The sequence below is a fragment of the Scyliorhinus canicula genome, chromosome 16, assembly GCF_902713615.1.
Source record: "Scyliorhinus canicula chromosome 16, sScyCan1.1, whole genome shotgun sequence".
Lineage (NCBI taxonomy): Eukaryota > Metazoa > Chordata > Chondrichthyes > Carcharhiniformes > Scyliorhinidae > Scyliorhinus > Scyliorhinus canicula.
The window spans coordinates 100,736,048-100,762,075 of record NC_052161.1 but is presented as its reverse complement, the minus strand read 5'-3'; the positions used below and the strand labels follow the sequence as shown (position 1 = coordinate 100,762,075).

Genomic DNA, 26,028 nt, shown 5'->3' with positions numbered 1-26,028 from the left:
TTGGGTGCATATGAACTAGTGACTGAAGCTACGACAAAGGTTTAGAGCTTTAAGGAAATAATTTGGTCAAACATACATGGAGTTTGAAAGGATCAAACAGAGTAATTTTGATAGGTGGATAAGGGCTTTGAAAATAGACAAAACGTATGAATCTCTCAGAGAAATTATACTTTTGGAGGAGTTTAAAAATTCAATTCCTGATGTAGTGAGAACTCATGTGGAAGAGCAGAGGGTTAACACTGCGAGGTTAGCAGCAGAAATGGCAGATGATTATGAATTAGTTAATAAATCAAAGCTTGGTTTCCGTCATCAGTTTCAGCCTGTGAAGGATAGAAACTGGGGATATGAGAAATACTCAAGTGGTAAAGATAAAGATGATCTGATGGGAGATAATAAGGAGAGTATACCTCAGGTTAAAAAAGAAATCCAGGACGATGAAAAGTTTCAAATGTATTCACTGTAATAAACTAGGCCATGTAAAGTCACAGTGTTGGTGGTTGAAGAAAAGCACTGGGAAGGCTGATGTGGTAAAACAGGATAAGACAGTGGGGTTTGTTAAAGTGGGAAAGGAAAGCCCAAGTGAAACAAAGGAGGTGCAAAAGATTGTACAGCCTGATCAAGAGGTGATTGATAAGAAGGTGCCAGATCGCTTTAAAGAATTTACTTGTGTGGGTAAAGTTTACTCATGTGTATCAGGAGGAGCAGGTAAAGAAGTCACAATTTTCAGAGATACGGGAGCTAGTCAATCTTTAATGGTAAGAAATTATGTAGTCTGGGAAGAATGTTGCCAGAAAAGGTGGTAATATGTGGAACTCAGGGGGAGAGGAGCAGTGTTCCATTATATACAGTAAGGTTGGAAAGTCCAGTGAAGAGTGGTGAAGTGGTAGTAGGAGTAATAGAGTAACTATCTTGTCCAGGAATACAGTTTATCTTGAGTAATGATATAGCTGAATCGCAGGTGGGAGTGATGCCTACTGTGGTTGATAAGCTAGTGGAAAATCAGACAACTGAAGTGTTGAAGGACGAATATCCTGGGATTTTTTCAGATTGTGTAGTAACAAGGTCGCAAAGTCACAGTTTAAGACAAGAGGAGAAATCAAAGTGTGAAGATGACGTTGAAGTGCAATTATGAGAAACGATTTTTGATCTGATGGTTGAAAAAGAACGAGAACAGGTGGAGGATGAGACAGATATTTTTAGTTCAGGAAAAGTGGCGGAGTTTCAACAAAAAGATATAGAAATAAAAATAAAAACGGATGTATCAGAAAGAATACACGGAAGAGGAAGAATCTGAGCATATACCAGAGTGTTATTCCCGTAAAAGTAATGTCTTGATGAGAAAATGGAGACCTTTACATATGCAGGCGGATGTAAAGTGCACAGAAGTTCATCAAGTAGTATTGCCGGTAGGGTATAAAAAGGTGTTGCAAGTTGCACATGAGGTACCAGTGGGAGGTCATTTGGGAAAAAGGAAAACTCAAGCTAAAATCCAGAAATATTTTTATTGGCCTGGACTACATGAAGATGTAGTTAATTTTTGTCAATCATGTCACACATGTCAAATGATAGGGAAACCTCAAACCGTGATAAAACCAGCGCCCTTAATAGCATTCCAACATTTGAGGAACCTTTCCCAAGGTTCTAATTGATTGCGTAGGACCGCTTCCTAAAACAAAAAGTGTGAATCAATATCTTTTAAAGATAAATGATGTGTCTACTAGGTTTCCAGAGGCCATTCCAGTACGTAATATTACAGCTAAAAAGACTGTGGAGGAGTTACTTAAATTATTTACTAGATATGGACTACCCACAGAAATACAATCAGATCAAGGATCAAATTTTACCTCACGATTATTCAAAGAAGTTATGGATACCTTAGGAATAAAACAATTTAAATCAACTGCGTACCATCCAGAACCGCATGGAGCGTTAGAAAAGTGGTATTAAACATTAAAGACAATGTTGAAAGCTTATTGTCAAGATTACCGTGTGGGCAGCACGGTGGTTAGCATAAATGCTTCACAGCTCCAGGGTCCCAGGTTCGATTCCCGGCTGGGTCACTGTCTGTGCGGAGTCTGCACGTCCTCCCTGTGTGTGCGTGGGTTTCCTCCGGGTGCTCTGGTTTCCTCCCACAGTCCAAAGATGTGCGGGTTAGGTGGATTGGCCAAGCTAAATTGCCCGTCGTGTCCTAAAAAAAGTAAGGTTAAGGGGGGGGGGTGTTGTTGGGTTACGGGTATAGGGTGGATACGTGGGTTTGAGTAGGGTGATCATGGCTCGGCACAACATCGAGGGCCGAAGGGCCTGTTCTGTGCTGTACTGTTCTATGTTCTATTATCCAGAGGATTGGATAAAGGAATTCCATTCGTACTGTTTGCAGTTAGGGATGCACCTAATGAGTCAACCAAATTTAGTCCTTTTGAACTAAGTTTTGATCATGAGGTAAGCGGACCACGTAAATTGATTAAGGAAAAATTGGTGAGTGAGAAATCGGAAATTACATTATTGGATAACGTGTCAAATTTTAGGGAACAATTAAATAGAGCAGGTGAATTGGCCAGACATTTAAAAGTTGCACAAAATGTGATGAAACGGGTAGCAGACAAGAAATCCAAAGTTCATAGTTTTGCCAGTGGAGATAAGGTTTTAGTGTTGTTACCAGTTGTAGGTGAACCTTTAAAAGCTAGGTTTTGTGGACCTTATCAGATTGAAAGGAAATTAAGTGGTTAAAAACCCCAGATCGAAGGAAAACTCACCCAGTGTGTCATGTGAATGTGCTTAAAAGGTACTTTGAAAGGGAAGGAGAGAAAAAGGAGGAGGTTTTAATGATTCTAACTCAAAGTGACGAACCAAATCCAGATGACTGTGAATTTGACATACCTCAAATTACACTGGAAAAGAAAGATGTTCTTAAAAATTGGAATAAATTGTTGAGTTACCTTCCAGAGGAAAAATTAACTGATCTGAAAGAGTTATTGATATCACATGGGCAAGTTTGTAGAGATAAATTGGGAAGTACTAAAATGGCTATACATGATGTAGATGTGGGAAACGCTGTCCCAATCAAACTACATCCATACAGACTGAACCCTTTAAAATTGGCACAGGTTAACAAAGAGATTGAGAGTATGCTTAAAAATGGCATAATGCATAATTGAAATGGGTTGCAGTCAATGGAGCTCACCCATAGTGATGGTACATAAACCATTCGGTACCCAACGGTTGTGTGTGGACTACCGAAAGGTTAATGCAGTTACAAGAACGGACTCTTATCCTATCCCACGTTTGGAGGATTGCTTTGAGAAAGTGGGACAATCAGCTTTTATTTCCAAACTGGATTTACTTAAAGCTTACTGGCAGGTACTTTTATCCGAAAGGACGAAGGAGATTTCAGCTTTTGTAACTCCAGGTGGTATATACCAATTCAAAGTTATGCCATTTGGCATGAAAAATGCCCCAGCCACATTTCAACGGTTAACTATCAAGGTTGTTTCAGGATTACCCAATTGCGCAGTATACATCGACGATCTGGTAATTTTCAGCCAGACACGGAAAGAACATTTAAAACATCTGATGGAGTTTATCGATCGACTTCAGGAGGCGGGTTTGATGATAAACCTCACCAAAAGTGAATTTGGAAAAGCCAGGTCACTTTCCTTGGCCGTACAATCGGACAGGGTCGAATGGTCACAAGGGATGTGAAACCAAGTTATTGAGGAGTTTTCAATACCTTCAAGACAAAGGGAAAGAATGCGATTTCTTGGCATGAGTGGATTTGATCAAACATTTGTGCAAATGTTTTGTAGCCCGATTGCTCCACTGACGGACTTGCTCAAGAAACGTCAAAAATTTCAGTGGACAGCAGAGTTTCAACAGGCATTTGACTGCCTGAAAGCTGTGATAAACAATGCTCATGTGCTGGAGAAGTACAAGGGACTCAGTGATCAGATTGAACTAAGGATTTGACTTTAAAGATAAATGCTAATTTCTCTGGTGCATTTGAGTGCTCCAGTGAGAGTTTGGTGACTGAGGGAGTTAGGTGAGGAGGGAGTAAGGTGCTCCTTTTCATTTCATTTCCTACAATTCCTTAAAGAGCGTGAAGGGAGCCAGGAGTTTACATAGAGTACAGCTGACTGGGAGCAGAGTCGGAGGGCGGAGTTCCAGTTGGTCCACAGTGCAGGTAAGAGGGGATGGAGGCTAGGGCAGTTGTAGGCTCCTCCTGTAGGATGTGGGTGGTGAGGGATACCACTGGTGTCCCTGCTGACTATACCTGCAGGAAGTGCACCCAACTTCAGCTCCTCAGAGACCGTGTTAAGGAACTGGAGCTGGATGAACTTCAGATCATCCGGGAGGCAGAGGGGGTAATAGAGAAGAGTTACAGGGAAGTAGCCACACCCAAGGTACAGGACAAGAGTAGCTGGGTTACAGTCAAGGGAAAGAAAACGAACGGGCTGACAGTGCAGGGATCCCTCGTGGCCTTTCCCCTTGAAAACAAGCATACCGTTTTGGATGACCTTCCAGGGTAAGGCCCTAGTGGCCAGGTCTCTGGCACTGAGTATGGCTCTGGGGCTCAGAAGGGAAGGGGGGAGAATAGAAAAGCAATAGTGATAGGAGACTCAATGATTAGGGGAACAGATAGGAGATTCTGTGGTCGCAAGCGAGACTTCTGGAAGGTATGTTGCCTCCCGGGTGCCAGGGCCAGGGATGTCTCGGATCGTGTCTTCAGGATCCTTAAGGGAGAGGGTGAGCAGCCAGAAGTCGTGGTTGTGGTGAATGTGTAACCACTATAATTCACACTGTACATTACTGTGTCCCTGTGGGCTCCATCTGTGAGCCGTTGCACGGCTCTGCCCACAGGGGGAGATGAGGAGGAGGTTCAGGGCTCCGCCCTCAGCTCGACCCCCTTCAGGAAGTATAAGTGCTGCGGTCCTGCGAGTCCGCCTTCAGTTCAGCATAGTCGCAGGCAGGGTCAGTTGTAAGCCGATTAAAGCCAGTTTACTCCAACTCGTGTCTCTGGTTGAATTGATGGTCGCATCAATTTAATCGGCTGAAAGAACTACTATGGAATCAGCCCTCAAACCTGACCGACTGGATCTCGATCCACAGGCTGCAGAGGCAAAGGAAATTTTTTTGCATTGGCTTCAGTGCTTCAAGGCCTACCTGGCTGCATCGACGACCTCCTCTGTTACAGACGAACAGAAACTCAGTCTCCTCCACGCATGGGTGAGCCATGGTATTTCTACTCAACTTAATGAAGCTGACTCTTATACTCAGGCCCTCGCGATGCTCGACCGCCTGTACCTGCGGCCCGTGAACAAAGTCTACGAGCGACACATCTTCAGGGGAGTCGCTAGATGACTATCTATGCGACCTCAAAGCCCTAGCATGCGACTGTAACTTCCAGGCTGTGACAGCCTCTCAGCACATAGAACATGCCGTCCGAGATGTGTACGTTGCGGGGGTCCAATCAAATTATGTGCGGCAGCGTCTTCTTGAGAAGGACCCACGGTAAGAGGACACGGTAAAACTGGCGACCTTGTTAGAGGTCGCTTTCCAAAGCTTAACTGCGCTCCTGGCCGATCAAACGACTCCATCGTGGACCCCGGACCAAAGGCAGCCCCAGGCCTGCGCCGTGCGGCCACCCGCCCACCACGGAGGACTATTATGCCATTTTTGCGGCCAGCCCCGACAGTAATGCCCGGCCCGCAACGCGACCTGCAGCAGCTGCGGGCAAAAAGGGCACTTCGCTAAGGTCTGCCTGGCCAAATACAAAAACTCGAACCCCAACTCGAACACTCGCTCCTCCGACTCTCAGGCTCGCAGACCACGTAACGTGGCAGCGTGTCTGCCGACTCCACCTCCACACAACATGTGCGAGTCACGGGGGCCGCCATCTTGGCCATCCTCCCCCTCGCGGCCGGCCACGTGCGATCCATGGGGGCAGCCATCTTGGACACCATCTTCCTCACCGCCCGCCACGTGCGATCCATGGGGGCGGCCATCTTGGCCATCACCCACTACCCAACTCGAACAGTCATCGCGGGGCCACTGCAGCACCGCCGACCACGCCGTCTACCCTCAACTCAGCGCCGTCACCTTGGACCATTCGCGGCCCAAGCACCTCAAAAGCTCCATGATGGCCATCCGGATCAACGGCCACGAGATACCGTACCTCTTCGACTCCGAGAGCACCGAGAGCTTCGTTCACCCGGACCTGGTAAGGCGCTGTTCGTTCCCGGTATTCCCAACGCGGCAAACAATCTCTCTCGCCTCGGGGTCGCAATCAGTCCAAATACAAGGGCGCACCTCAGCGACTAACGATACAAGGTGCCAATTACACAAATTTCAAATTGTACGTGCTCCCAGACCTCTGCGCCCCGCTCCTCCTAGGACTGGATTTCCAGTGTAACCTCAGGAGCCTCACACTCAGCTTCGGCGGGCCCCTGCCCCCACTCACTATATGCAGCCTAGCAACCCTGAAAGTCGACCCCCCCCTCACTCTTCTCTAACCTCACCGCCAACTGCAAGCCAGTGGCCACTCGTAGCAGGAGGTATAGTCTGCAGGACAGGGTGTTCATCAGATCTGAAGTCCGGCGCCTATTGCGTGAAGGAGTCATAGAGGCCAGTAACAGCCCCTGGAGAGCTCAGGTGGTCGTTATCAAAACCAGGGAAAAGCTCCGGATGGTGGTTGATTACAGCCAGACCATTAACCGATTCATGCACCTTGATGCGTACCCCCTCCCCCAGATTGCGGACATGGTAAACCAGATCGCACAATACCACGTGTTCTCCACGGTGGATCTGAAGTCCGCATACCATCAGCTCCCAATCCGCCTGGAGGACCGCCACTACACGGCGTTTGAGCAGACGGCCGCCTCTTCCATTTCTTCCGGGTCCCCTTTGGCGTCACAAACGGGGTTTCGGTGTTCCAAAGAGCAATGGACCGAATGGTGGACCAGTACGGGCTGCGGGCCACTTTCCCGTACTTGGATAATGTCACCATCTGCGGCCATGATCAGCAGGACCACGACGCCAATCTCCACCGATTTCTCCAGACCGCCCAAAAGCTCAACCTCACCTATAATAAGGAGAAATGCGTTTTTCGCACCACCAGGCTAGCCATCCTCGGCTACGTCGTGGAAAACGGAGTCCTAGGACCCCACCCTTACCGTATGTGCCCCCTCTTACAACTCCCTCTCTGTCCCAAGGCCCTCAAGAGGTGCCTCGGATTCTTTTCGTACTATGCCCAGTGGGTCTCCCAGTATGCGGACCAAACCCGCCCACTATTTAAGGCCACCCTCTTCCCACTGTCAGCCGAGGCTCGCCAGGCCTTCGACTGCATCAAGGCAGACATCGCTAAGGCCGCCATGAGTGCAATAGATGAGTCCGTCCCGTTCCAGGTGGAGAGCGACGCCTCAGAGGTCGCTCTCGCTGCCACTCTGAACCAGGCAGGCAGGCCAGTAGCTTTCTTTTCCCGAACCCTCTCCTCTTCCGAACTTCGACACTCCTCAGTCGAAAAAGAAGCCCAAGCCATTGTGGAAGCCGTGCGGCACTGGAGGCACTACCTCGCAGGTAGGAGGTTTACCCTCATCACCGACCAAAGATCGGTTGCCTTCAAGTTTGACAATTCGCAGCGGGGCAAGATCAAAAATGACAAGATCTTGAGGTGGAGGATCGAATTCTCCACCTACAATTACGATATCGTATATCGTCCTGGGAAGCTCAATGAGCCCCCAGATGCCCTGTGCCGCAGCACATGCCCCAGCGCGCAAGACGACCGTCTTCAGGCGATCGACAATGCCCTCTGCCATCCGGGGGTCACCCGGCTCGCCCATTATATCAAGGCCCGCAACCTGCCCTTCTCCACTGAGGAAGTTAAAGCCATCACCAGGAATTGCTCGATCTGCGCAGAGTGTAAACTGTACTTCTATAGACCAGACAAGGCACATCTGGTAAAGGCATTCCGGCCCTTTGAACGCCTGAGCATCGATTTCAAAGGGCCCCTCCCTTCAACTCATCGCAACATTTATTTCCTCAAAGTTATAGATGAATTTTCCCGTTTGCCATCCCATGCCCCGATATGACCTCCCAAACAGTTATCAGAGCCCTGCACAGTGTCTTCACCCTGTTCGGTTTCCTCAACTATGTCCACAGTGACAGGGGTTTATCCTTCATGAGCAACGAACTGCGTCAGTACCTGCTCAGTAAGGGCATCGCCTCGAGCAGGACTACCAGCTATAACCCCAGGGAGAACGAGCAGGTGGACAGGGAGAACGCGACGGTCTGGAAGACCGTCCTACTGACCCTACGGTCCAGGAATCTCCCGACCTCCCACTGGCAGGAGGTCCTCCCCGATGCGCTCCATGCTATTAGGTCCCTCCTTTGTACGGCCACGAATCAGACTCCTCATGATCGCCTATTTGCCTTCTCGCCTATTTGCCTTCCCTAGGGGAACTACTAAGGGGGTCTCGCTTCCGCCCTGGTTGAGGACACCGGGCCCTGTCCTCCTCCGAAAACACGTTCGGACACATAAGACCGACCCCCTGGTAGAGAGGGTCCAACTCCTGCACTCGAACCCCCACTACGCGTTTGTTGAACACCCCGATGGCCGACAGGACACCGTTTCCCTCCGGGACCTGGCACCCGCAGGCTCTACTACCACTACCGCCGATGTACCTCCCACGCTACACCCCACACGACTTCCCATGCCCTGCGCCTATTTGCTTCCCGCGCTCCCTTCCACCCGACACACCGGTTCGCAGGAACGAAGCTCAGGAAGAACCATCCCCGGTCCACCACCTGGACCCACAGCGAACATCCTTCCACAGCCATCCGAGACGGCTGCAACACCGGTGCTTCGTCGGTCGCAACGCACGATTCGGGCGCCAGACCGCCTGAACTTGTACACCCGTCACCCCCGCCGGACTTGATATTTTAACAGGGGGTGAATGTGAAACCATTATAATTCACACTGTACGTTACTGTGTCCCTGTGGGCTCCATCTGTGAACCGTTGCGCGGCTCTGCCCACAGAGAGAGATGAGGAGCATGTACAGGGCTCCACCCTCGGCTCCACCCCCTTCAGGAAGTATAAGTGCTGCGGTCCTGCGAGTCCGCCTTCAGTTCAGCATAGTCGCAGACAGGGTCAGTTGTAAGCCGATTAAAGCCACAGTTTACTCCAACTCGTGTCTTTGGTTGAATTGATGGTCGCATCAGTGGTGCACATTGGTACCAACGAAGTAGGTAGGAAAAGTGGTGTGGATGTAATAAACGAGTTTAGGGAGTTAGGCTGGAAGTTAAAAGCCAGGACAGACAGAGTTGTCATCTCTGGTTTGTTGCCGGTGCTACGTGATAGCGAGGCTAGGAATAGGGAGAGAGTGCAGTTGAACATGTGGCTGCAGGAATGGTGTAGGAGGGAGGGCTTCAGGTATTTGGATAATTGGAGCCCATTCTGGGGAAGGTGGGACCTGTACAAGCAGGACGGGTTGCATCCGAACCAGAGGCGCACCAATATCTGTGCTGTATTTTTCTACGTTCTATGATACACTTTGGGGTTCTCTAAACCCTAGCCCATAACAATTAAAACAGGATTCGCTTGCAATGCTCCAGGAGTTTTCAAGAAAGATTAGGTATGGCTGAAATTACCCTGAGTGCAACCCATTTTGTCCTTGTGAATATTCTTCTTGTCGCCCGGATGTGGGGAGAATCACGAGAGTCTTTTTAGGGGCTCTGCATGACCCATGATCATAAAGAGCAGTGTACTTTACATTCTAAAAGTTAGGGCACATTGGGGATTCATTCCTCTGGAACTTACTTTAACTTAGTTGATCCAGTATTGGTTGGGGGTGTGGGGAGAGCATAGGGTGTCCTTATATGCCGATGACTTGCTGTTATACATGTCGGAACCGAGTGTGTCAATAGGGGAACATTGGAGCTGCTTCGGGTGTTCAGGCCTTTCTCGGGGCACAAATTAAATCTCGACAAGAGTGTGTCTTTTGTGGTGTCTCGGGAGGTGGGGGTGAGGGCAGGGGTGGGGGGCTGCAATTCCATAGAACAGGGACTCATTTTAGAAATCTGGGGGTGCAGGTTGCTCGGGATTAAGGGAGGCTCCGTAGGTGCAACATTTCTAGCTTGGTGGGGACGGTAAAAGCTGATCTGGCAAGATGGGATGGTCTCCCTCTGTCGCTGGCGGGTCGGGTACAGGCAATTAAAATGAGCGTGTTGCTGCGATTTTTGTTTATTTTCTGATGCCTGCCAATCTTCCTGCCAAAAGGCTTTTTTTTTTAAAAAGAGAGATTGCAGGAATGATTACCTCTTTCATCTGGGGAGGGAAGGTGGCTAGAGTTAGAAAGGTGCTGCAACGAGGGGAAGGCAGTCAGAGAGGTTGGGTCTTCCGGACCTGATGGGTTATTATTGGGCGGCGAACGTGGAGAAGGTGCTGAGCTGGGTCAGAGGGGTGGATTCACAGTGGGTCAGAATGGAGGAGTTTGTGTAGGGGGTCATGATTGAAGACGCAAGCAACAGCGCCGCTCCCGATGGCCCCAGGGAAATACTCAGTGAGTCCGGTAGCAATAGCAACCGTGAGAATTTGAAGGCAGTTTCGCCAGCACTTCAGTTTGGGGGCAGGGTCAAGAGAAATGCTGATTTGGGGGAATCATAGATTTGAGTCAAGGAAGTGGGATATGAATTTTCAGAGATGGGAGGAGAACGGAGTTAGGGCACTAAAACATTTGTTTCTTGGGGGTCGGTTTGCAGGATTGACGTAGCTGGGATCGAAGTATGGGCTGGAGCAGGGGGAAATGTTTAGATTCATGCAGGTTCGAGACATGGCCGAGAAGGAGATACAGAGCTTCCCGGTGGATCCGGCCTCCACACTGCTGGAGGAGGTGCTGGCGACAGGGAGCACTGCCCTGGAGAAGGGGGTAATGTCAGCAGTTTACAGGGCTATTTTGGAAGAGGAAAAGGCACCGCTGGAAGGGATCAAAGCAAAGTGGGGGGGAAGAGTTGGGAGAGGGTATGGAGATGGGGTTTTGGTGCGAGGTGCTCCGGAGAGTGAATGCCTCCACCTTGTGCACGAGGTTGGTGCTGATGCAGCTGAAGGTGGTATATAGAGCACACTGCACAAGGGTAAGGATGAGCCAGCTCTTTGAGGGGGTAGAAGATGTGTGTGAATGTTTGTGGGGGGGGGGGACGCAAACCATGTTCATATGTTTTGGTCCTGTCCAAAGCTGGAGGATTACTGGAAGGAGGTTTTTAAGGGTAAACTCTAAGGTGGTGCACGTGAAACTTGACCCAGTCCCTCGGGAGGCCATATTTGGGGTGTTGGATCAGCCGGGGTTGGAAGTGAGTGCGGAGGCAGATGTAGACTTCGTCTTGTTGATCGCCTGAAGGCCGATCCTGTTGAGGTAGAGGTCATCCTCTCCACCCTGTGTCCTGTAATTCGTAACTCTTGAGAAGGCTAAGTTTGAACTGAGAGGAAGGATGGAGGGGTTCTACAAGTCAGCTGCGTTATTCATTATGCACTTTCAAGAATTGGATGACATCGAACATTAGGGGGATGGGGTTGTTGGGGGGTGGTGGGAGAACAGTGTATGTTGATGGTGACTATGGGTGATTTCTGATTCCTTTTTTTATTTGATGTTTATGTTGACATGTGGGCTGTTGTTTGGGGGTTGGTGGGAGAATGGGATTGTTGTTGTTGATAAGGGGATTGACACTGTATTCGGTATTGGTGGGTGTAAATTTGAAGAAAATGTGAAAAAGGAGAATAAAAACATTTTTTTAAAAACTTAGTTGATCCAGCTCTCCTGGATTCTACCACCTCCCAGATCAGTTGGCGGGACCGGATAAGAAAATATAATTTACCTATACTGCTCGATATTAAATTAATTAATTAATAAGTCAGATGTTCATGAGAGATGCTGAAGGAATTAGTAGCTACTGAAAGCAAATTTGATAGTAAAAAAGTACAAAGAAAAATGTATGGCCTGAAAGCAATGCTTTGGTTGTGGTGCCTCTTTCAAGTGAGTCATATGTAAAAGGCAAGCTTCAGGTGAAACATTCACAACCTTTTATGGCACATAGCTTAAAATCACTTGTAGTATCATGTGCAGATGCTTTACTGGTACAGAACCCATATTTTACACTTTTAATGGTTTCTTCAGTATCCTGCAAGTAGTAGATTATTTAGTAGTTTAAACCTTCACCAGGAAAAGTACATCGTTTCTCAATGACTGTGCAGGAGGTGGGATGACTGCAACTTTGTTGTTAAGGGGTTGTGCTCCTGTAGAGCAGTTATCTCATTCTACAGGAGGAATGAAATTGTGAGCCTATGTCTATCCAACCCTGTTGTAAATGAGGAACCAAGAGTTCCTAACTGCCTGAGAGCAATTGTGAATTAATCATCTGTTCTAACGGGCATTCTAAACACATGTATTCCAGTTGAATATAAACTAGTAATAGCTATAAATCTAAACATATTTTCATTATCTCTGAAATAGGTTACTTCATTATCTTTTTGCTAACTGTTATTGTACACTTTTCAGATTTTTTGTGATAAGTTAATGACATCTACAGCACTGTGAAAATATCAATCTGTTACTATACATCCAATCACTTTGCCTTACTATTTCTTCTGATGGTCTGGGTTCCTCCTGTCGTGACGGTCTCTTGAAGGACACCAAGGCACTGACATTCAAGGAAACTTCCATCTCTCCATAGCACTCTCTCACATATCTTGTAGAAACAGTTGGTACTGAAGAACCTGGTTCTAGATGTGTTTTCTGACTAGGGTGGTGAATGGCAGATGCATTGCTCTGTTGCTCTCTCCTGTATTTTGTACAGGAAGCAACCTGGAACAACCGACACAGCTGCAAATTCAGAATGGTCGCCTACAGTGGAAAGAACTCTGTTAGACAGAAGATTGAAGACAACTACTCAAATTCAAAGCACTAATCGAGTCAATTGCTGGTCCAAACAACCTACTTCAATGACATTAATACGACATTGCACTTGGACTGATATAAAACTGCTCCTAGCCCTGGGCCTTTAAACTTGTTTAATAAATAGACTGAATTTTCTATATACTAGTAATCTTTACACATTACAAGTGCAACAACTTGTATTTATTTAATTCCATTAATGTAATGAAAAGTATCAAGGCATCTTACAGGAGCATTATGATACAACATTTGATAACGAGCCACATAAGGAGACATTAGGACAGCTGGTCAAAAGCTTGATATGACAGGAACGTTTTAAGGAGCGTCTTAAAGGAGGAAAGAGATAGAGAGACAGAGAGGTTTAGGGAGGGAATCCCATAGCTGAAGACATGGTCATCGATGGTGGTATGATTATAATTGGGGATGATCATGTGGCCAGAATTGGAGATAACAGTGTTTGGAAAGGGAGGGATTTCAAAACAGGATGGCAATTGTAGAATCAAGATGTTACTTAATCCAAAATCAATGTGGGTCAGAAAGGGGTTACTGATGAACAAGACTTGGTTTGAGAAAGGGAACAGGCTGCAGAGTTTTAGATGACTTCACGATAATGGAAGGAAGAATGTGAGAAGCCAGCCAGGAGTATGTTGGAACAGTCAAGTCTAGAGGTTAAAAAAAAGGGCTTCAGCAGCAGAAGAGTTATGGCAGTGACAGAGACAGATGATATTCTGGAGGTGGAAGTAGGTGGTGTTTGTTTTGTGTTATGGCCGTAGTACAGATGCACACAGAAAATCTAGTTCTTTAACTAGTAAAATGATTTATTAACAAGATCAACACGTGGAAAGATAACTAACGAATTGTGATACAGACAGTAACGAATAAAGGAATTCAGTGAATTCTCCTGGCGCTACTTCCAGTGGGACTATCCTCATATATGACTTACTACCAACTGTCGGATCTCTCCTGTCACATGGTGGATCTCTATCGCCACCTATTGTACTGATAACTGTATACATTGATAGATCACTATATACAATGATGTACACATGCATATAACCACATCCCCCTTCCTTTGGAAGTGTTATCATTTACAAATATAACTGCACTTTACAAAACATGATATGCATGATAACTTTAGACATGTACTGTCCACAGTTCACTACAAATTCAATCTGTCAGGTTTACAACGTAATCTGGAAGATCCCCTGAAAGTCCTTTATGATAGATTCTACGGATGCATGCTGGCAGGATGCCATGCTTTTTATAGTGTATACCCGCTTAACGTGACCAAACGCTTCACACGCTTCCACTCCTATGAGCGATTCGCGTTCTGTCTCCACTATGGAAAACATAATCATGCACGGTCTATCTTTAAGTTATTGCATGCTCACATGCTAATAATGTGATCTGATGACCATTATAGTCCTTCATTAGTACTGACCGACGAACCATTTTTGGTTTAATCTTTAGCGCTTTTAACGCTGACAAAGTGATGAGGTTGGCCCTTTCTCTTGTGTCAAACTTACATTTGATTAGTGTGTCATTAACCATCAAAAGAATCGTCCATCTATCTTCTATGGCATTCGCATCCACATCACTATGGCTGCAAATGGTAAGGAAAAATTTGCCAGATTGAGTGTTAGGACTAATCGTGTCAGGGCAGCACGGTGGCGCAGTGGTTAGCACTGCTGCCTAACAGCACCGAGGTCCCAGGTTTGATCCCGACTCTGGGTCAGTATCTGTGTGAAATTTGCACATTATCCCAGTGTTTGCATGCGTTTCGCCCCCACAACCCAAAGATGTGCAGGGTAGGTGGATTGGCCATGCTAAGTTGCCCCTGAAGTGGAAAAAATTAATTGGATGCCAGAATTTTTTTTTTTTTTTAAAAGGATGACGCGTGTCCTCAGCCAAAATCATGTCCTCAGCAGCCTTGGTCATCGATGCATATTTCTTTAACTGGTCCTGTTTGGTCAACTGTTGGATGTGAGAGACATCGCCTAGCAAAGTGACTTGTGCTGCCACACTTTCCAAGTACAGGACACCACCGTACCAAATGTCGATTGCCGCATTACTGGTACAAAATGGCAGACCCGGTCAGCCACCCAAATGGCTGCCCACACTGCGACCACGTTTCTTTTTTGACTGCGTCACAGTGCTTATAGCGATTGCATCTTCTGCCACATTGGTGCCGAAATGTTTCAGATTGAGTGCACTAATCTGCTGTGCAGCTAGCTCACAGGCACGATAAATATCGACAGCGTTTTGCAGTTGAAGCTGATCTTCCCACAGCAGTCTCTCGAGTACTTGTTATTTGATACCCCGAATAAGATCTGATCATGGATCATCGACGACATTAGAGTATCAAAGTTGCACGGCTGCGCCTTCAACCGTAAGTCGGTTAAAAAATTGTCGAACAATTCGCCCGCCGTCTGAATGCACATGCAAAAGAGATCACACTCGAATTTTTCATTTTTCTTTGGGGAGCAATTGCAATCAAAGTACTGTATTACTTCATGAAAGCTTTTGCTTTCCACTTCGCTGTCGAATAACTTCACAGTCTTTCCTAGTGTTGCATTTCAGCTGCCCATAGTTTACCAGGTATGCAGAAGAATTTTATTTTTCATTCTTCAGCCTGCTTCGTCCCATCTTCTCCTTTGTTATCTTTAATTATTCAACAATTGGTACCATATTATGTTCTGTATTATGGCCATAGTACAGATGTACACAGAACATCTGGTTCTTTGACTAGTAAGATGATTTATTAACAAGATCAACACTTGGAAAGAATTGTGATTCAGACAGTAATGAATAAAGGAGTTCAGTGAATTCTCCTGGAGCTACGTCTAGTGCGATTATCCTCATGTACAACTTGCTACCAACTGCTTGATCTCTCCAGTCACATAGTGGATCTCTATCGTCACCTACTGGTCAAAGGTCATACCAATAACTATGTACGTTGATAGATCACTATATACATTGATGTGTACATGCATATCGCAACAGGTGGTATTAATAATTGTGAAAATATGGGGCTGGAAACCTATCTTTCGGGTCAAATATGACATCATGATCGCTAACAAAATTTCTTCTCATTCAGCACTGGATGTCAGACAAGCAGTCTGATAACTTTGGGAAACTGCAGAATTTGAGAAAAGTCTTGGTGAAGTAAAGTTAGATGTCGTCAGTGTACATGTGAAAACTGACTTTTTTCAGATGATTTTACCCTAATGTAGCATGTGAAAGAGAAATAGGATAAGAAAAGGCATTGGAAAAGCCTTGGGGGACACCAGTTAATGATCTAGAAGGAGGAAGAGATGCTTTTACAGGTTATTTTCTGACTACAGTTAGATAAGAATTGGGCGACAAATATTGCAATGGTGAGTAAAAGGGCTGTTGAAAAGAGGTCGATCTGGGGACTGGTGGAAGCAGCATCATGTAGGGGAACGAGTTTCAGGGCTTTGTCGGAGCCTTTGCCGTTCTCACCAGCCAGGTACTCCACAAGCCCAGTGGTGGTGTCGGCTTTAAGGGTGTGAGAGCAGTGTAGGCAGCACTTGGAGTGTGCGTCGTTGTGGTCGTCGATTTGCGACAACCATATGTTTGTGCCGGCGGGGCTGGACGCAAGTTCCGGGGATTGCGGCAGGTGGGGATTGAGTACTTCAGGGACTTCTTTATAAGGGGAAACTTGGCGGGGCTGGAGGAGTTAGAGGAATTGTATGAGTTGCCGAAGGGGAATGGCTTTAGGTACCTGCAGGTTCGGGATTTTGTGAGAAGGGAGGTGCTGACCTTCCCGGAGCTGTCGCCTCCAGTGTTGCAAGACAAGCTGTTGTCGGAGGATGAAATAGGGGAGGGGAAGGTATTGGCTATTTAGAAGGCATTGATGGAGAGGGAGGATGGCCCGGTGCAGGACATTAAGGGGTAGCATGGTGGTTAGCACAATTGCTTCACAGCTCCAGGGTCCCAGGTTCGATTCCAGGCTTGGGTCACTGTCTGTGTGGAGTCTGCACGTTCTCCCTGTGTGTGCGTGGGTTTCCTCCGGGTGCTTCGGTTTCCTCCCACAGTCCAAAAGATGTGCACGCTAGGTGGATTGCCATGCTAAAATTGCCCTTAGTGTCCAAAATTGCCCTTAGTGTTGGGTGGGGTTACTGGGTTATGGGGATAGGGTGGAGGTGTGGGCTTGGGTAGAGTGCTCTTTCAAAGAGCTGGTGCAGACTCGATGGGCCGAATGGCCTCCTTCTGCACTGTAGATTCTATGATTAAGCGCAAATGGGAGGAGGAGATGGGAGAGGTGGGGGCCGGGACGTGGGTGGAGACCTTGCGGAGGGTGAACGCGTTCTCGTTGTGTCCGAGGTTTAGCCTCATTTAGTTTAAAGTGATGCAAAGGGCCCACATAACGGTGGCGAGGATGAATAAGTTCTTTGCAGAGGTGGAGGATAGGTGTGGGCGTTGCGCAGGGGCTGGGCCATAAATCACATCTACATGTTCTGGGCTTGTCCAAGACTGAGGAGGTTGGGGTTCTCAGACATGATGTCTGAGGTGCTGGGGGTGGTCCTGAGGTGATGATATTTTGTGTGTCAGAAGACCCGGGAGTCCGGTGAGGAGTGAGGCCGATGTATTTGCCTTTGCCTCCCTGATAACCCGGAGACGGATTTTGCTGGGATGACGAGACTCAGAGCTGCCGAAAGCAGGGGTATGGGTGAGCAATCTGAAAGAATTCCTGAGGTTGGAAAAGGTTTAATTTGCTCTGCTAGGGGTTCACACGGAGGTGGAAGCCGTTTCTTCAAGGAGAATTGAGGGGTCAGCGACAGGGAGAGGGGAGGGATGGTTCTTGGGGGTTGGTGTCGGGGTGGGTTGGAGGGTTGTGGTTACTTACTGGGTTGATGTGTTGTTCTTCTAATATTCTTAAATAAGCTTTGTGTTATTGACAGAAAGCTCAAGTTCAAATGTTCTATTTCCAGCCACGTTTTAAATGTTAAAATAATTAAAATAGTAAACCTCAAGTTATGCTTAGACATTATTTTGATCTGCCCATTGTGAAAGTCAGTGGGTGCAAAAGTTATTAGTGTAGCACCACCTCTAGTGATGCTATGAAGACACACCCGTGTTTAACAGCATCAGGCTGCACCATGGTCACCAGCACCAGAAGCCTGCTCCGTGCACCAATTCACATTGATCAGACATTATTCTGATGTCATACAGCCTAACTGGCTGATATGATGTCAAGATCCCAAATTTGGGCAATACAGATTGTTATGGGCCAGGGTTTAGAGAACCCCAAAGTATATCATGGAATTCACCTGACCCACAACTTTTAATAGATAGTGGTATGGGTAGCACACAGCCCACTCTACAGTTGTGGTACAGCAGAAACAGAAAAGTAATTTTAAAAGCAAAACAATGTTTATTCTATGAGCTCAAGTTAACCTTTTTGAAACATAGTGAACATCTTAGCAACCATCGATTCAAATGCAACCCCCAAAGAATACAACACTAAGTAATGATTAAGCTGTCCTTTTAACATCCATAAGACTTAAAAAACCTTCACCATAGAAAGAAATCAAGCTTAATTTCACTACTGAGAATATTTATAATTCTGAATTCACCAAATGATCCAGAGATAGTCTTTTGATGGCAGAGAGAACAGCAGTACACCTGTTTGGTCTGGCTTCAGCTCACAAAACTAAAACACACCCTGCAGCCTGCTCAAAAAAGAAAGTAAAAAGCTGACAGACAGCCCAGCTCCACCCACTCTCTGACATCACTGCAGTAGTAAACACCCATTTCTTAAAGGTACTCTCACGTGCCAAAATCCAGTATTGTTTGGTAGTAAAAAAAAAATGAAGTAGGGGCATCACGGTGGCACAGTAGTTAGCACTGCTGCCTCACAGCTCCAGAGTCCCAGGTTCAATTCCTTCTTCGGGTGACTGTGTGGCATTTGCACTTTTTCCCCGCGTCTGCGTGGGTTTCCTCCGTGTGCTCCGGTTTCCTCCCACAGTCCAAAGATGTGCAGGTTAGGTGGATTGGCCATCCTAAATTACCCCTTAGTGTCCAAAGGTTAGGTGGCTTTACTGGAGTAGGGCGTAGGCGCGGGCTTAAGCTTAGGTAAAGTGCTCTTTCCAAGGGTTGGTGCAGACTCGATGGGCCAAATGGCCTTCTTCTGCACTGTACATTCTATGATTCAGCCAGATCGACCCTGCATTAGGGTCAAGCACTCTGATTACAGGCTTCAGATGAAGTCGAGACAATAGAAGAGTTAATGATTTGGGTAAAGACAAGTAGAGTGGAACAAGTAGGGACAGAGAGTTTAAGGGTAATAGTGCATCAGCAAGCTGCTACCTCACAGGTCCGTAGCACCCGACCTTCCACAAGTTTCCTAACACCCCCTGGCACTCCTTATCAGAACCCCTCCCTTTTACAAGCAGTGTCCACACATACCAAGAATCATTGATATCTGACCCGCTAGGCGGCCAGCTCACACCATCCCTATTTGTATTCCTACAGGATAAGCATGCCCACAACTGCCGCAAGCAAGAGAAGCCTGGGCTGAGGATTCTAATTCCTTTTGAGGAGAGAGCCTCTGAGCTTGTCGGGGAGGAGCAGGAACGGGACTGTGCTGAGAGTGAGGTGGGCCTGGGAGAGAAAAGCCACTGCACCTTTATCCAGGTGACAAAACTCATATGAGTTCTGTGTACTCCAAACCCTTCACCAGCCCATATACTAATAGCATCTTCATTGCCTTGTGTTGTGGGCTTCGCCTCTCTAATTGCCCAGCGAAGGATCTTGTTAAATTGGAGGTTGGTAACACTGCCGGGGTTGGTGGCCTGGCGGGGGACTTGCACAACTTTCTCCGGTTGGAAAAAAATAAGTTTGAGTTGAGGGGGCCAGCAGAGGGATTCAAAATGCGATGGGGGTTGTTCATGATATTTGAGGAACTGTGTTGTGGAGTGTATATTTTATATGTTATTTTTTACACATGTTTGGAATACAGTGCATTTTAAAACATACATATATTAATATTGACTGGACCAATTAAATTGACAATGGTTGTCCGGAAGACGGGTTTTGTAAAATGCTTCATGAATGTTTTCTGGAGCAATACGTTGTGGAGTTAACTGGTAATAAAACTATTTTAGCTCTAATATTGTGCAAGGAAGCACAGTTAATTAGTAATCTCACAATAAGAGATTAGCTGGGAAATAGTGATCATATTTTTTTAAAATTTAGAGTACCCAATTCATTTTTTCCAATTAAGGGACAATTTAGCATAGCCAATCTACCTACCCTGCACATCTTTGGGTTGTGGGGCGAAACCCATGCAAACACGGGATAGAACCTGGGACCTCGGTGCCATGAGGCAGCAGTGCTAACCAGAGCAGGGCACAGGTGGTGAGGTTCAAGACTAAGTGGGAGGAGGAGTTGGGAAAGGAAATAGGTTGGGAGCTGTGGTGCAAGGCGATCCAGCGGGTGAACTCAACCTGCTCCTCTGCAAGTATGAACTTGATTCAGTTCAAGGTGGTGTACAGGGTACACATGACCCGGGCGAGGAGGAGTGGGTTCTTCCACAGGATGGCCGATGGGTGCGAGAAGTGTGGGCTGGGGCCGGCGAATCATGCGCATATGTTCTGGGATTGCGAAAAGATGGAGAGAGACTGAGAGATGGGGTTTGGGATGATACTAAGATAGTGGGGGTGGAGGTCAAACCAGACCCTATCGTGGTGGTGTTTGGGGGTATCGGAAGTGCCGGATCACCTGGACGGGAAGGGAGCCGATGTTGTCGCCTTTGCCTCTCCAATTGCCCGGCAAAAGATCCTGTTAAACTGGAAGTCTGGATACGCCGCCGGGGGTGGAGGAATGGTTGGAGGATAAGTACGACTTTCTCCAGTTGGAGATGATTAAATTTGAGTTGAGGGCATCAGAGGAGGGCTTTGAGTTGTGGTGGGGGTTGTTCATGACGTTTTTAGAGGAGTTGTTCATCGCTGGAGATGGGAGAGGGGGAGTAGAGGGGATAAAAAGGGAAACATTGTACAAATTGTGGACTGCAATTTTACGGAATGTGTATTTTGTATTTTGCTCATGTTACATGTGTTTGGAATAAAAGACCTTTTCGGAAAAAAACCACAACTGAATTCCATCTCAGTTTGAAAGTAACATTCTCCAGCTCCAAACAAAAATCTTAAACTCAAGCAAGTCAATTACATAGATATGAGGAGAGAATTGGCTAAAGGTCACTGAGTAAGCAGACTAAAAGACTTGGTGATAAATAAGCAAAGGAAACATTTAAAGATGCAATTCCAAATGAGGAAAGAGTAGGAAGAAGAGGATCTCGAGACAGAAAGCTGCATCTAAAAGAGGAGTACCTGGGGGACAGATAAGCACATATAAGTGAGGGAGATAGGAGGACCCAAAAACTGACAGCAGCACCTAAAAGAATGGGAGGAGCACACAGAGCAGCATGTAAAGAACTATCCAATCTGCTCCAGAGCAGACCGACCACGCTCTGAGAATAATCTGTGTGACATCAGAGGAAAGGAGGTAGTTGTTTGGTTGGTATATTTCACATTTATCTTTCAAAACTTTAATAATTATAATATTGTATTAGTTAATAGTAAGGATTACTGGTAGTAGTAAAGCTTATTAGATTGGCTGCTGAGTATTTCCTATTTATCTTAACTCGGGAATTTCAATTGGAATAGTAGAACATTTATTGAAATAATAGGAATATAAGCACAGGTAGGACTAAAGGCAGGAATAAAATTCAATCAATAAAATTATTTAATTACATGCTATAAAAATGGCAGTGCAGGCGATGTGTGGTGGCTGCAGAATATAGGAGCTTGAGGACACCTGTGTGATCCAAGGCAAACATGTTTGCAGTAAGTGTCTACGACTGGATGCGGCTCCTTGTCATTTAAACTAGAGAGAAGCTGCAGAAACCCCGACACAATAGGGTTACCTTGGCACTTTGTTCCACTTTGTCACATCCCTTAGGATAGGGTCATCTGATTTGATTCATAGTCAGGGACAGGAGGGTGTCACTGTGAGTGGGGCAGGTATTTGGATCGAGAAGGTAAAAATGGAGGAGCCTCAGCCCTTACAAATGTCCAACAGGTTTTGAGGTTCTTACAGCCTGGATGAATGAAAGCAGTGGCCGCAGAGCGTATTGTTATTGGCACCATGATACAGGAAGCAATTCAAGTGGGGGGAATTAATTGGAGCATAGTATGGGAGAGTATAGTCAGAGGGGTTAGACACAGCTAGACTGCAGCTAAGAATGAAAATCCAGAAGGCTGGATTCACAGCGATGTAGATGAATTGATGCCATAAATGGAAGAATGATCTCATTGCCATTATGGAGATCTGGTTGCAGGGTGTCCAAGGCTGGGAGCTGAATGTTCAAGGATATTTGACATTTAGGTAGGATAGGCAAAATCAAAAAAGAGGTGGAGTAGCATTGTTAATAAATGATGAGATCAGTATATTGTTGACAGAGAATCTTAGATCTAAAGATCAAGGTGTGGAATCAGTTTGGATGCAGCTAAGAAACAGCAAGGGTCTACAAAGACTGTTAGTTCTTTTATAGGCCACCAAACACGAGTGGTAATGGTGTATAAATCAGGAAATTAGAGGTGTGCATGTAACATGGGGGACTTCAATCTATGAGTTGGGTAAACCCAATTAGAACTAATGCTGTGGAAGACTTCCTGGAATGTATATGAGAATGTTTTCTCGAAGACTACGTTGAGAAACCAAATTGTTTAAATCTAGTATTGTGCAATGAGAAAGGCTACTTAATAACCTTGTTGTAAAAGGAATCTCTGAGGCAGAGTGACCATAGTATGATGGAATTTTACATTAAGTTTGAAAGTGATGTAGTTCATTCGAAAACTAGGGTTTCAATCTGAAACTAATGTAAAGTAAACTAGGAAGATATTTGTTGGGGGAGTTAATTGACTGTTGTAAATAGGAAACTACATTGAAAGATATGATGCTGATGGCTGACTAGAATTAATTCATGGCTTACAACAAATTTACATTCCAGAGTGTTGTAATAGCTGGCGGTAGAGGTAGTGGATGCATTTGTGATCATCTTCCAAAATTCTATAGATTCTGGAAAAGTTACTGCAGATTGCAAAGTAGCAAATGTAACCCCACTATTTAAGAAAGGAACAAGAGAAAACAGGGAACTTCTTAGCCTGATGCAAGTAGGAGCGAAAATGAAAATGGAATGTATTCTAAAAGATGTGATAACTGGACATTTAGAACGTAACAGTAGGATTGAACAGGGTCAACATGGATCTACAAAAGGGAAATAATGCTGACAAACCTGTTTTTTTAAGAATATAACCGGTGGAATGGATGAGGGAACCAGTGAATATGGTGTGTTTGAATTTTCAGAGGCTTTTGATAAGGTCCCACAAAGAGGGTCGGATAGAAAGGAAAATTTGTGGACATAGAATTGGGGGTAATATACCAGCATGCATTGGGAATTGGTTAACAGGCAGAAAACAAAGAGTAGGCATGAAGGATTCAATCTCAGGTTGGCATGCTGTGACTACTGGGCACAGCAAGGATCAAGGCTGAGGGCCCAGCTATCACAATCTATATCAATAGGGTGGCACATTGGTGCAGTAGTTAGTACTGCTCTGTCACGGTGCCGAGGACCTGGGTTCGATCCCAGCCCTGGGTTACTGTCCGTGTGGAGTTTCCACATTCTCCCCTTGTTTGCAGGGGTCTCACCCCCACAGCCCAAAAGATGTGCAGGTGGATTGGCCACGCTAAATTGCCTTTTAAAAAATATATATTTTTATTCTCCTCCTTTTTCACATTTTCTCCCAAATTTACACCCAACAATAAACAATAATCAGTAACGAATGTAATGTTAATCCCCATATCAATAACAACGATCCCATCCTCCCATCAAACCCCAAACATTGGCCCGCATGTTAACATAAACAAATGACAAAAAGGAATCAGGAATGCCTTATAGTCATCATTAACATATACAGTGCCCCTCCCCCAACACTCCCAGCCACCCCACTAATGTTCAGTGTAATCCCAATCTCGAAAGTGCATAATGCATAACACCCATGAATTGTAGAACCCCTCCAACCTTTCCCTCAGTTCAAATTTGACCTTTTCAAGCGTTAAGAATTCCAGCAGGTCCCCCCGCCACGCCAGGGCACAGGATGCCGAGGTTGATCTCCACCCTGACAGGATATGCCTTCGGGCGATCAACGAGGCGAAGGCTAAAACATCTGCCTCCACGCCAGTTTCCAACCCCGGGTGGTCCGACACCCCGAATATGGCCTCCTGAGGGCCCGGATCCAGTTTCACGTGCACCACATTAGAGATTACCCTAAACACCTCCTTCCAGTAATCCTCCAGTTTTGGACAGGACCAAAACATATGAACGTGGTTTGCGGGGGGGGGGGGGGGGGGGGGCTTCCCCGCAACGTTCACATACATCTTCTACCCCCTCAAAGAGCCGGCTCAACCACGCCTTTGTAAGGTGCGCTCTACACACCACCTTCAGCTGTATCAGCCCCAACCTTGCACACGAGGTGGAGGCGTTTACCCTCCGGAGCACCTCACTTCAGAACCCTTCCCCCATATCCTCTCCCAACTCTTCCTCCCACTTTGCCTTGATCCCTTCTAGCGGCGCCTCCTCCTCCAAAATAGCCCCGTAAACCACCGATGTCACCCCCTTCTCCAGTCCCCCTGTCGTCAGCACCTCCTGCATGTGGAAGCCGGCTCGATTGGGAAGCTCTGTATCTCCTTTCTGGCAAAGTCTTGAACCTGCATGTATCTAAATAGTTCCCCCTGCTCCAGCCCATACTTTGCTCCCAGCTCCTTCAATCCCGCAAAACGACCCCCAAGAAATAAATATTTTAGTATCCTAATTCCTTTCTCATCCCATCTCCGAAAATTTCCATCCCACTTCCCTGGCTCAAATCTATGGTTCCTCCAAATCGGCATTTCCCTTGACCCTGCTCCCACCCCGAAGTGCTGTTGAAACTGCCTCCAAATTCTCAACAAAGCTATTACTACCGGACTCCCTGAGTATCTCCCCCGGGGGCATCGGGAGCGGCGCTGTCGCTAGCGCCTTCAATCCCGACCCCCTACCCAAACTCTCATCCATTCTGACCCATTGGGAGTCAACCCCTCTGATCCAGCTCCGTACCTTCTCCACATTCGCCGCCCAGTAGCAATACATCAGGTTCAGAAGACCCAAATGTCCTGCCTGCCTTCCTCTCTGTAGTAGCACCTTTTTAATTCTGGCCACCTTCCCCCCCCCCCCCCCCCCCCCATATGAACGAGGTAATCATCCCTTCAATCTCTCTAAAAAAAAATGCCTTTGGCAGGAAAATCGGCAGGCATTGAAAAATAAAGAGGAATCGCGGCAGCACATTCATTTTAACCACCTGTACCGACCTGCCAATGACAATGGGAGATCATCCCACCTTGCCAGATCAGCTTTCACCCTCCCCACCAAACTAGAAATGATGTACCTACGGAGCCCCCCTAATCTCGAGCAACCTGTACCCCCAGGTATCTAAAGTGAGTCCCTGCCTTACGGAATGGCAGCCCCCCTCCCACCCCTGCCCCCCTCCCACCCCTGGCCTAGACACCACAAAATATTCACTCCTGTCTAGATTTAATTTGTACCCTGAGAAAGACCCAAACACCCGAAGCAGCTCCAGTATTCCCCCTATTGACACACTTGGTTCCGACACGTATAATAACAAGTCATCGGCTGACAAGGACACCCTATGCTCTATCCCCCCTGCACTATCCCTTTCCATACCCCCGAACTTCTTGATGCAATGACCAATGGCTCAATTGCGAGTGCAAACAGCAGGGAGGGACATTGGACATCCCTGCCTCGTCCCACGGTGGAGAGGAAAGTATTCTGAGCTGATGTTATTTGTGCGGACACTGGCCCTCGGCTCCTTACATAATAGCTTTAAAATTGCCTCTTAATTGGAAAAAATAATTGGGTACTCTAAATTTATTTTTAAAAACAATCTGTATCAATGATTTGGATGTACGGACTGAATGTAATATTGCCAAGCCTGCTGGTGACACAATCAGGA

At 46.5% G+C, this 26,028-nt stretch overlaps 1 protein-coding gene across 3 annotated transcripts in view; it reads right to left on the bottom strand.

The window, feature by feature from the left end:
- The window catches only part of sh2d5 (SH2 domain containing 5), a 110,781-nt gene that overhangs the window by 37,110 nt on the left and 47,643 nt on the right, over positions 1-26,028 (bottom strand). For all 3 annotated transcript variants that reach the window (XM_038821755.1, XM_038821753.1, XM_038821756.1), the window contains one exon: positions 12,623-12,886. In XM_038821755.1, the coding sequence (XP_038677683.1) occupies positions 12,623-12,886 (264 nt within the window). The remainder of the gene's footprint in view (positions 1-12,622; positions 12,887-26,028) is intronic.